At 42.1% G+C, this 12,936-nt stretch overlaps 1 protein-coding gene across 1 annotated transcript in view; it reads left to right on the top strand.

Annotated features, from left to right (window-relative positions):
* Nucleotides 1-1,435: 1,435 nt before the first annotated feature.
* The window catches only part of zfpm1 (zinc finger protein, FOG family member 1), a 97,100-nt gene continuing 85,599 nt past the window's right edge, over nt 1,436-12,936 (top strand). The window contains 1 exon segment of the mRNA XM_018704028.2: nt 1,436-2,106. Coding sequence (XP_018559544.1) covers nt 2,067-2,106 — 40 coding nt within the window. The 5' untranslated portion in view covers nt 1,436-2,066.

Raw genomic sequence — 12,936 nt, forward strand, 5'->3', positions numbered from 1 at the left:
GGAATTTGGATTAATGACTGAAACTTCCAGTAAGCCACATAAATCTGTGAAGTATTATCCACTGCTGGACAAAGAAATGAGGGACTAGAATCAGGGTGGATACTAACATATCACTGGGAACATACCACTAAACAACAGAGGTTTTAAGCAACAAGTGATAAACTAGGTGTCTTCAGACAGGTTGAGACATACAAACTGCAGAAATACAATAATGCAGGTGCTTCCAAAAAGAGTAAAATAACAACTCACAGAATGGTTTGAGAAAGATGTGAATCATATACTACAGGCTTTACAAATCTCAACCCAGTCTCTGATGATTTTGGAGTGACTGTCCATCAAATGAAAGAACTCTGTTCATCCTGTCAAAGGGGAGCTGAATCTGTTCTGGAGACTCACTGTAGAACAGCACTTTACCAAAACTCTAGGTTGGTTTCCTCCACATGTGCATGGGTGTGCAGGCTACAAGCTTCCAGTGTCATTAACCTTAGCTTCTAAAGATAAACATCTTCCCTTTCCCAGAGTCCTCATTCTGCCAGGCTGCTACTGCACTGTTTAGCTGAACAGAGCATTAAGCATGTGATGTGTTTTCTCACACTCTCAGCTCTCTGTTGTCTAGTGGTTTGAAAGATGGCCACTAGATGGCATTAGTGAACTTAGCTGGTGAGAGGCCGACTCCAGCTCATCATAATGAAGGTATTAGCATATCTGGAAAAGCAGGTGTGAGACCCAGTGGTTGCTGGTCCAAATCTCTGGATGGAATGAGGTATCTGTGACTGGCAGTTACCTGAATCCTAGTTCACTGTCTTGGTAGTTCACTGTTACTGTAACAAAGTGATGGAGACACACAAACCTGAAACCAACTTCCTTATGAATTTAAGAAATGAAAGGCAAATTCATGTGTGTGTCCTTAAACTCGCAACATACTTCATAGTCTAATATTGCTATTGTACTTTGTAATGCGATAACTTCAATCTGAGTCATCCATGCAGGAAACCAAAGCAGCCAGTCATCAACCCAAAAGGAAATCCCAGCTAATCTCATGTCTGTATCACAGTTAAACAAGAATCAAAGTTCCGTACAATGAAATCACTCAGCAATATCATGTATTACACACTTTCTAAAATAATTAGCTTTGAATAATATCCATTAGAAATGCCTTTTCTGGTATATCAAACTTTATTGAATTATTTTTTTCATTTTATTTTTAACATGACAAAATGCTGATTGTAGGGTACAAAATTCGGATTGCAGGTATAAGGTTTTTTTTTTTAATGAATGGCCTATTTAATTTAAGTATTTATATATTTATTTATGTTCTTATGTAAATTCCATGTAATTGCTGAATAATCAAGCAGTTGAAATATGACTTTTAATATGTTTTATTTTATTTACTTTATTTTATTCAGACAGAACAAAACGGCTGTCTTTACGAGGGATAGATGCGGACCAATAGGAGATGAGTGCGGTGTCCTACGTCATACGTAAGAGGCGTTCCAGAGGCACGTCTGCTCCAAGTAGTAAGCGGAGTTGACTGTAGCACTCGAGCTCCATTGAAAGTATATTCCCGGTTCAGAGACAGTGCAGGCGGACGAGGGGGCGGACCGGCGTGAAGAAACTTGGCAGAAGACCACAGCAGTCGCTCCGCTGACCTCCACACGACTGTTATTATTTATCAGCATCAATATATCTGAAGACAGGCAACTGTGCTCGCTGACAAACGCGCTAGCGGGTGCGGCGGAGGCGCGCCCGGCGAAGGAATAACGTTAGCAGGAAAACGGAAAGAGAGGTGAGGTGAAGGCACGTTTGAGAAGAGAAGGAGGGCAGTGACAAGTAATCGGACTCAGTCACAGATAGGACTCAGCCACAGGTAGCCGTGCATTAGCTGTCGTGGCAGAAGAATCAAAGTGCAGACGGGTCATGCGGATTTCTCCGGTCGCTGATCGGAGCGCCGCGTCACAGCAGTAAAAGGTGGAAAAGAGAAGAAGCAGAAAACAGAAGAAGCAGACCGCGTCTGTGCCACTCCGTCAGTCTGTCCAAGCGGGCTCCGGCCAGAGGGAAGCGCCAACATGTCCCGGAGAAAGCAGAGCAAACCCCGGCAGATAAAACGTAAGTATCAAACAAGTTGATGTTGTTGTTTTGTTGTGGGGGGCTGAGAGTAGGAGTGTGGAGTGTGCCACTCGCACTCTGGGAAGAAGCCGCGTGTTAGGAGCGGCGCCTCTTCTGAACCGTAAAGTTAATAAGTCGTATGAAACGAAGTGTAGCGCTGACTTTTTCTAGGTAAATATGGTCTGAAACAGAGCGCACTCAGGACTCTGTCGCACTCTCGATAAAATCAGCAAATTGAACCTTAAACTGAGTTCACACTCAGGTTTGTCTCTGAATAAACAAGATGCAGCCTCACACGACTCTGAGACCATTTTTTCTTAATTATTAAAGCGACACTTTGACAGCCTCACTATCTCGACTGTGCATGAATATAAAAAGTTTTCATTTATTACCCGATAAAGAATGCTTTGTCCATTGGCAGCTCAAACTGCAGCCGTGGCTTCCTGTTTAATTCTGTTGTGGAAACGTCAGTGTTCTCTGAAAAAGCCGATGTGAACAGAGATAAAGCAGCGATCCGATGTAAGCTCAGATAAAGATTAAAATTGGATCTTTTTTATTTGTTTTCTGTCTGAGCCGGAGCCGAGGCCGCCGTTGCATTTTTCCCTCTGGCTTTTCACTTCTCTTTTCCAGAGATGGGGCGTCAGATAGGCCGCCTGGCTGATCTCTGCTGCTGATAGCTGCTTACAATTGGATCTTTTTTTTCATCTATCCTTTTAACTCAATAATGCATCTTAGAGCCGCTTGAAAGGCCTTTTTCTTGCTCTGGCGCTTGGCTGCTCTCCGTGCTTGACGAGTTCTTCCTGTTTATAGAACGTGTGAAGGTTTATTGCTGGTGACTGGTGTTTAAAGTTTATAGAAAAGCATATAAATGAAGTTGTGATTAACCCCTGCTGGTACTCTGTGTGGCCACATAGGCCTGTTGCACACTGAGCTGATGAAGAGTCTCAGTCTGAAATTAATGTAATTAGCCCTACAGGCCACTGGAGATTAGAGATGAAAGAAAAAAGGTGGATGTATCTATGTGGAAACCATCATCAGCACAACAGTTTGTTAGGTTATCACACTGAGCAAATGATAACATCTTGTCATCAGTGATTGTGTCATTCTGTTCCCAGAAACCTGCTGTCTAAAAGCAACATTTAGAAGTTTAGCCTGGATGGTATCACGTGACTTTAATACAGTTATGTATATTTAATATGAAGTTTTCTCTTGAGTAGATATTTCTGACATAATAAGCTGACTAAACATCCTGGCTCTGCTAATGGCAGGTGTATTTTCTCTTTGGTGTTTAAATGTAAAGATATTTAAACAGATAAAGCAAAGACAGTGTTACAGTGATTAAAAAATATCCATCTCATGGTAGTGATCACCTGTTTTCTCATGGTCTAATGCAAACTTCACCTGTGAGCGCTGTTACAGCAGATAAGGTCAGAGGGCGTTACATCATGTCATCAAACTGCTGTGCAACCTCCAAACTAAGAGTGAACTGTTATATTTTATCATTAAAAAAAGTTTTCGTATACAGATTAGAAGTTGAACAACTGTTATCTCCAAAACACAAGAACTGAATTAAAAAGAAACACACACACACGCACACACACATAATAAACAGTGTCCTCATAAGCTACAGGAGGTGACTTGTTGCTAATTAACAGTAATTCAGTGAGTTGGTCAAACTGCTTGTTTATTAGTTGGCTTAGTTAATATCATCTGTGTGTGCTGGTATTTGTTCTATCACTGCTCCAGAAGAAGACACACACAGACACACACACTGAGTTGGCTCAGCTGCTGCTCTAAAACTCCACAAGGCTCAGAGTGGTAGGTCTCACGCCACAGAAATGTTCTAGGTGATTGCGTCACTTCAGTATTTGTTAGGTAGCTAGCAGGTAGCTCTATAGATGCTGATTGTAAAAGACACACAATTTTCATGAACATGATATTGTTGTTCAAGCTTGTCACCATAAAAACTCTGAATGGTCACGTCTAGGGTTCAGAGCTGTGGAGCAGTCTGTCCTGTCAGTCTGTGAGAGCAACGTTAACATTAGCTTAAGAAGCTAAAGGGCAAAACTGTCAACTGTCACCATAACTGGCCAGCTATTGAGTTGATACTAATATGGTAACATCATGATGATGGATGAGTGTTGGGTAATTTGGTTTTTAAAAAAAAGAACCCTCTGAGTATCTCAACATCAAGCAACAGCATTATTTTATTAGTTACAAACATAACTTAACATGTCTTAACCACAACCACACACCTGGAATTTAACTTGTAGAAAATATGTGCACTTTAAACTGCAATTAGACATTTTCCTCAAATTGTTCAGCTCTACTGCAAACTGCTCAATCAGTACTAATAGCTAACTAGCCTTGACTAACAAATATAACTGCTCTTTTCAGATGACAGTGAAGTGTTCACTCATAACCAGAGAATGTAGTTAAAGTTAATGTAGGCTGCTCCCTGGCACTGAACTCACTGGCGACCTGTCTCATCATCATGTGTGTCTGCCGAGCTGTGTTTAAGGTTCTCTCTTGATGAAGTTCTCTGCTGGGCTGCTGCAAGCAGCCTATATAGTTTGTCACTTCCTGTTTTTTTCATATCTGTTTCCATAGAGAGGCCTATCAGCTGTGAACTCCCAGCAGGCACCTACAGTAAAGCCAGCAGCCAGGCCTGGAGATGTATTCCAGACCCTGAGGCTGATAAACTCAGGCTAGACTTAGTGTGTATGAGAGAGTGTGTCTACATGTGTGCGTCTCAGGGGTGTCATGGCTGCCTTTATCAGCACTTCTGGTCCACCATGCTTCCCTGTGCACCAGGTCCCGGCTGCTGTCGAGGCCAGCCAGGCTCTCAGCCCCGTGACTCTCTAGTGATTTGGCAGACATTTTGATAGGAAAGAGTGAGAGTGATAAGGACTTTGTTCGGCTGGGGTGTGTTGGGGTTCAGCTGAGGTGGGGGCTGGTGGTGCTACCACTACTACTATTACTACTAATGCAGTGTGTCCACCATGTTGTTCTCAGCATGCTGCTTGCTGATAATGATATGACAAATTCCAGCCAGGTCACAGTGTCATTTGGTCGAGTTTCATTATCACAGCAATATACCTCTAACTTCCTTTTTGAAAATGATTCATACCACACATTGATATACTTCGATAGTGTTCAATTAAAGCCAAGAGATGTTTGTTTAGCTATTGTAACTAGTTTCTGATCCTTTCTTCTTTGGAGCTGCAATTAAGTCTGTTTTGGTGTTAATGCAAATGGAAATCTTCCTGCAGCTGCTTCACAGTTAAGCCTTCCACTGACAAACCCCTGCAAGTAGGGATAGACCGATTATCGGCCGGGCCGATTATCGGCGTCAATATTCGGCATTTTGACACATTGGCATCAGCCATTTTTTAAAAAATCCGACGGCTGATAAGAGATCAGTTTAAAACTGGGTTATTTTGGCTGTGATGCAACCGGGCCTCTCTGTCTGTAGTTACTCCTCTGTCTCCAGCATTGTCTCACCCACAGCACCATCTGATTGGTTACATGCAGAGCCATGGCATGGGTAACAGCCAATCTGCAGTGAATGGGAGCTCCCTGCACTTTTTGTTAGAATCTTAAAACAAAGATGTCTATTGTCTAAGATAAAAAAAAAACCTTTAACATGTTTCAAGTCTGAAAAGCCATTTAATAAACATATGCTCAAAGGCATTTAAACGAAGTGTTAGAGTTTGTATTATTCCAAATTTTCACACCAATATTTTCACTTTTGAATATCGGCTCCAAATACCGGTTATTGGCCTCCTTGACTACTAATAATCAGTATTGGCCCTGAAAAAAACATATCAGGTCTATCTCTACCTGCAATTACTGTGAAGCAGTAATTTGAATTGGAGCCTGGACAGATTTCTTTTGCCGTTGCAAGGCAGGAATTGAAGAAAGAAGTACACAGGTGAGCCGTAGATCAAGAGTTGGGCCTATCATTAAATAATTTATTATTTGATTTGAGCTGGGCTGGATGGATAGCCATGTCAGTAAACATCTTAGAAGTAATGTGAAGAAATATTTTGGATGCAACACCATAGATAGAAAAAATGTGGAAAAAGCTAACACAACTGTCTGGAGTAAAGCTGAAATTATGCCTCCACAGAAGAAGGGTGTTACGGTTGATTTAAATAATGTGTGAAGGTGTGCATAAAGCAGGCTGATTGTTTGAAGAGCAAATGTTAGACTCATAATTGCTACGAGAATAAAAGAAACAGGAAGAGATCCAGATGACCCCCATACATATGTTCCTGTGTGGAGCCCAGAGAAGCATGTTTCAGCCTTAATATCACCAGGTTATCATTAACATTAAGTCAGCCAGTGGAGGCACTGTGTATAAAAAATATTTTTTTACAGTGCATTTTACAATTAGGCTACATGACATTAGTCTGAATTGACTTTGGATTACACTGGTAGCTGTAATAAAGAGGAGGCCACAGGTGCTTCCTGCAATAACCTCCAGTAGATCATCAAGGTAAACAAATGATAAGAGCTGGGAATCTACCAAACTGTGTCTGTACCACTGAGTGTCACAAACTGTTAACTACTGAACATTGGCAATGAATCGTGTTGACTTATTCTCCGATCAGAAAGTTCCTGATTTCAGTAAATGTTTTGTCAGTTGTAGACTGCTTTGTTCAGGCAGAGTTGTTGTACAGTTGCACATTAAGTAAGATTCTCTGACCTGAAATAACTTTTTGTAAAAACCATCAGAGAAGCAACAGTTTCCCCCACCACACACACACACACACACACACACACACACACACACACACAATGGAGTGATACATTAAGACAACACAGTGTGGATTTTCTGCAATTACCCCACCCCCCCACCCCCAAACACACACACACACACACACACACACACACACACACACACACACACACAACAGTGGATTAAGTCCAGGGCTTTCTGGAGGCCCATAGCAGTAGAGGAGAAGGGGGTGTTTGTGTAGTAGATAGATATTTGTCTGTGTCTCTTTGTGCGTCATCCTCCCCAACGGTTGGTGATCTTTCAGCCTGATAAGGCTTCTCTCCTTGATTGGGAGATAGGAGGCAGGCAGGCAGGCATCCCACTGAGGCTGGATCCCTGGGCTTATATTTTGGCGGTTGAGATGGGAGACGTGATAAAACTTGGCGGCGATTGCTCCTGCTGATATCACAGAAAGCAAAAGCGAGAGAGGAGGCTGGGCAGATGGAGGGAGAGATGGAGGATGGAGGGCACATTGTAATTACATCTTGCTGTTGCATGCTATTTTCCCAGTGTTGTCGTGTTGTTGTTGGGGGTTTTGTTTGAGATTAGCTGGAGGTGGATCTCTAGATAATTAAAAGAAGAGAAAAGCAGAGGGAGAGCAGGAGAAACGTGCTGTGATAAGAGGGAGAAGAGGAGGAGTGGAGGTAGATAGTGGGAAGAAAGAGATAGAGAAAGAGTGAAAAAGTGTGTGGAATACATAACTGCTAGATGAATGTGTTGTGGTGTGTTTTTAATGGCAGCCCAGCCAGCTCTGCTGCTCCCCCACCCCTCTGTGAAAGATGTTTGGGGCTGATAAGGAGGCCTGTTGATGGCAGATAGATAACACCTTGCAGATCCACTCTGCTGATTGGGCCTCTGTGTGTATCTATGTGTGAGTGTGAGAAAGCTTGGTTCCTATGACATCAGTGCTAGAGCTCAGAGGTCAGCATGAATAATACGCTGCCTCCCACAGCTTAAAGCAAACCAGGACGCCTGTAGAGGCCAGACAAGGAAATCACCACACTCACCTCCTCCTCCTTTTCTTCTACGTCTTCCCTTTTTTTCTTTTAGAAAACAGTGCTTTAACTTCTTTAAAGCTTACAGAGGAGCTGCTTTTAGATGTTTAAAATGGAGATAGGTTTCTGTTGAATGTGTTGCGGCTGTGTGAAAGGAATGCATTACTATGTTGTTCTTTTATCAGATGTCTGACTAGGCTTGGGTCACGTGATTGTTATATGGATGCACAGCTGAGAGATTAATTCATTCTTTGTGAAGCCAAAGTGAAATAAAACACACAAGCATGTCTAAATTCCAAGGACTCACACACAAACACACACCCAGCAGACTCACACAGTGCCTTGGTGGCTTTCCCCTGTGTTTTTTTTCTCCTTCTTTGTTCTGCTTTTAGCTTGATGTGAACTTTCGATAAGCCGCGGGGCCTGATCTCCGGTGCAGATAGAGATCGCCAAGTGTGATTAGAGTTGTTATCAGGCTGGAGCAGGCCAGAGCCGAGGCTCCACTGCAATAACAGCAGGCCCAGGCAGGAGAAGCCGGGGTTCGGACCCTGGCAATCAGTTACAGCCCTAATGGGATTAATGTTGTTGTATAATTAGATGATAGGTGTGAATGCATTTCTTTTCTCCCTCAATCTTTTTTCACTCATTCAGACCCCTCCTCCTCCCCCTTTCCTCCCCTCATCTCTCCTCTCTCCTCCCTAACAAGCATTGTCATTGATTAATTTAATTAAAATTAATACCACGTATTACTCATTGCAGATTCTGTGTAAGATAGTACAGACATGTTGGAAAGTTTTTGGTGTTCACTGATGATTATCTCCAGGGTTATATTTCTTTTTTTTTTTTCCTTTTTTAAATATTATTTTCTGTTAAATGCATGAAGGTTGAACAACAGTAAGTGGGAGGGGAGGAAAAAGAGGAAAGTAGCAGCATCAGCACAATGACTTGCACTTGGTTGATTTTACTGACAGATATTAAACTAGCTAGATGGTGACTGATTGGGTATCGGACGCAAATGACTCTCATGCTCATCATAATCAGATAGCTTGATGTGAGAGCTGCATATGACTGCACTCAGTCATACCCACACATGCATGCAAATATTGTATGTGTGGAGGGTTAATGTTCAATAATGTGTAGGCCACGTGACTTGCATATAACTGAACTTGACCTCTTGCATTTTCTTTTTATATGAGCTCATAAAAGAGGCAAATTTCAGTAATTTTTAGAGTTTTTGATCAAGTTATTTTGTGGATCTGCTTATGTTAAAGGTGTTGGCTTCTTTGCATTAAGTTGTATTTGCACTGTGGCTATCTATGCAGTGCTGATGGTGTGCGTGTGCGTGTGTGTGTGTGTGTGTGTGTGTGTGTGCGCATGTGTGCACGGTCAGATACACCAAAGGGGGAAGCTGGCAGGGTTACAGAGGAAACACCATTTGTGTGCAGTGTGTGGATGAGTTATTACCCTTTCCTGCTATTTACCCAGGGGACAGACTTGTGGTGAATTATTGGTTCCCCAACTCAGCGCTGTTGTAAACGGTTTCACCCTTGACCTTGGCGCTGACGACTTCATAGATGAGGGAAGAGAGAAAACATTACCTCGACCAACAGTAGCATAATCTATGTCCAAACTGTTTGCTCTTGCAGTAATTACCACTCTGCCAGATCTTCCCAGGGGTGGATGTTTAACCTGAGTAACCAGTGCAGTAATGATCACCATTCAGGGTTTTCATCAGTATTTCACAGTGATATTTAAATGGTTTCACAAATACATGAGAATGTCAAGAGTGAGGGAAAGAACAGTAGGATCACAGAATAGAAACCCCACTTTAGAACAAGTAGAAGAAATGGAGGTCAGTTATTTGGAGTGTAGAGGCTGAAGCAGCTGTGTGTGTGTGCGCGCGCGTGTGTGCGCGCATGTGTGTATGTATGTATGTATAGCTGCTGGTAGATGAAGTTGTGTATGTGGGATAGCTGTGAGCCTTACATGGTTCTGATCTGTGGTCAGAATAACTCTGGACAATCGAAGGACAGTATGTTTGTGTGGATATATCACTGTTGTGTGTGTGTGTGTGTGTGTGTGTGTGTGTGTATGTGTAAGCAAGAGAGACAGCCGGTGTTATGACAAGGCCCCCCCAGTGGCAGTGATAAGGCAGGCCATTTGCTCCTACTGTGCTGAGAGCTCTGTTCCAGGGTGTTAAGGCAACCTGGGCAAACAACACCACCTGACCTGCTTTTACAGCCACATACTCAGAATTTGCAGCTGCTCTTGTTCTGACCGTACGACAATAAATGCAACTGTAGTTTGGAGTTGCCAAGCTTGAATTCACAGATCACTGATATTACACTGAAGTAACAGTAGCAGAGGTCAATAATAATCTAGTACGGTCTAGACCTGCTCTATATGAAAAGTGCCTTGAGATGACTTTTGTTGTGAATCGGCGCTATATAAATAAAATCGAATGAATTGAATTGAAGAGTTAAAGGTCATGGCAGCCTGACAAGATGTAAAAATACTTCACAGTTCCTATAAAGATCATGAAGTGCTTAATGTACACACATTAATTCAGACTGACCTTTGAACCTTTGTGCACCTGTGCTCCTGTGCGGTCAGCCCTCAAGTGAAAAAAGCCTCTTCATGTCATATTGTCACCTCTGGGTGAAAACTGGGGCTGAGCAATTAATCAAAATATTAATGTATTGTTCATAAATGTAGTAGTGATATAGTCAAATTTATACATTATAGTGAGTTACAGCATGTTATGGTCCCAGTATTTTGTCCATACCATTTCAATTTGTGGTATTATGTTAAATAATATGTTAACATTGAACATTGAATTGTTAAATATGGACTAGAGAACAGTGGGTGTCAGTTTGATCTTATTTCAGAGGAAGCACTGAGTGGAGTACTGACGCTTTGATGTACAGTAATGTACAAGAGAAGCGAGAGATGATGATGAGAAGAGGATGATGAAGGAATGAAGAAGCAGAGGAGCAGAAGGAAGTGGGAATGATAGGAGCTGAAGAGGTCATAAGGGTGACTTGGCATCTGAGATAATATAAGGAGAAAGAGGAGATGCTGGAGGAGCCTCCTGGGAGCCACCTTAACAGAGGAGGTCTAGACCAGTGGCTCCTCTCACTGTCTGTCTACACACACAGATACACACACATAACCAATCTGCTTTCATAAAAACAGCATTGTTCACCTTCAGGGATCAGGATTCTCCTATGGGCAGAGCCCTGCACAAAATAGTCATCATTCATCTCAAGGTGGTCAACATCAGTTATGACCTGGGCAGGTAACACATATCAGGCTTCTCTCTCTCTGGTCTACTCAGGACTCCTGCATCATGAAAATGCAATATTTTGCTGCCTGAGCCAGTTGTTGTTGCAGTTCCTGTCACTGCCAACAGAGGAGGATAAAACTCATCAATAACTCATCAATGACATGTTTTGTTAAATTTACTGTTCATATATTTGATTACATTCAGGAATGTAAGGCCGACCAGGGCTGTGCTGGTGAGCAATGAGTAACGTACCAGTTGTCTTCTCTCTCTCCCTGTCTCTCAGTATCTCTCTGTCTCTCTCTCACGTCTCAGTGTGTACATTATGAGTCATGTGAGCCAGTAGCGTTGCAGTGATCTGGGCCTTTGGATTGCTTTGTGCTTGTGTAAACCGTGGTGCTCTGGCTCCCTGACTGATAAGTGAGCTGCCAATCAAATGGCTGTCTCTGTGTGTGTGTGTGTGTGTGTGTGTGTGTGTGTGTGTGTGTGTATAGTTGGTATGAGCTGTATTTGTCCGGCCTGACTGCTTGCTCACAGACTGTATGTGCCACAGGTGAAAAAAAATCATTTTTGGAGGATTTAATATAAATTTGTTGCTGCAAAGAATGGATTTTAAAGCATCCCCTCTCTTTGCTTCAATTTACTGTTAATATGAATTCATGTTTTACTGGAGTGAATGTGAATGAACTCTTAAGGCTACAGATTATCATTACTATCATAATTATACCTCACAGTGCTCCAGCACTGTGTTGGTGTGTTGTCTTTATTTTGAATGGGACATTCAAATAGTCACTTGGCTTGTGAAAGCTTCAGAGCCATTTAAAACAGTGAGGGTTTGTGCTTGTGAAACACCACACAAGCACCCTTCTCAGCTTGGAGATGAGAACCCCCAAGGGGTCACAAGATGATTACCCGGGGAAAAAAATAATCCTTCACAAATGGTTTATTTTTTAAGATGTATTCTTTTTTATTTTCACAGAAAAACAGTAGGGAACAGAAGAAAAGAACATTGTGTTTTGAGCTGCTTGCAACTCATAGCTTATTGTTTCAGCTGTACTATTTAATTGTTAGGTGAAAAATGGACATTGGTCCAGGAGGTGTAATTAAATGTCTTGTGTTGTCTGACCAACAGTCCAAAGATATAATATAACAATGGTAAAAAAACAGATAAAAACATAATTCTTTGCATTTTAGAAGCTGGAAATAGAGAATTTTTGTTAAAAGTTATGTAACAATTAATTAAAAAGTAGTTTCTGATTCATTTTTCTTTTAGCTAACTTATCCGTTACTCAACTTCAAGTGTTTCCCCTACCATTGTCTTGGCAGGGCGGCCCGCCCCGCCAACAGGACCCTCTGCCCTCCCAAGAAAAGGAAAGAAAAAAATGTAAAAATTAAAAAATAATTTACGTTTGCGTCTCTCTCTCTGCTTTCTGTTTCACGTGCGTCTCTGTGTATGCGTCTGCACACAGGAGTGAAGAGCCCTAGAGGGGACAGGTGGACAACTCGCCCTTATGTACAGGAAAAGCTCAGACAAGTGTTTGTCTGCCAACTGTGGCTTTGCTGGCAGGGAGGCTAGCCCTAGTCCTCTCCTCCGACATCTCCCTTGTATACCCTCCCCACCACCACCACCCACACACGTCTGTCTAGGGGAAACACTGACTTCTGTTCAAAATTTTTTGATGTTTGTGGTGTAAATTTGAGTCAGAATCATGAAATGTTTCTTCTCTGCAAGTTCCAGCTGATACCTACCAGTGTTAATATATTTCATA

Source organism: Lates calcarifer, linkage group LG10, assembly GCF_001640805.2.
Source record: "Lates calcarifer isolate ASB-BC8 linkage group LG10, TLL_Latcal_v3, whole genome shotgun sequence".
Classification (NCBI taxonomy): domain Eukaryota; kingdom Metazoa; phylum Chordata; class Actinopteri; family Centropomidae; genus Lates; species Lates calcarifer.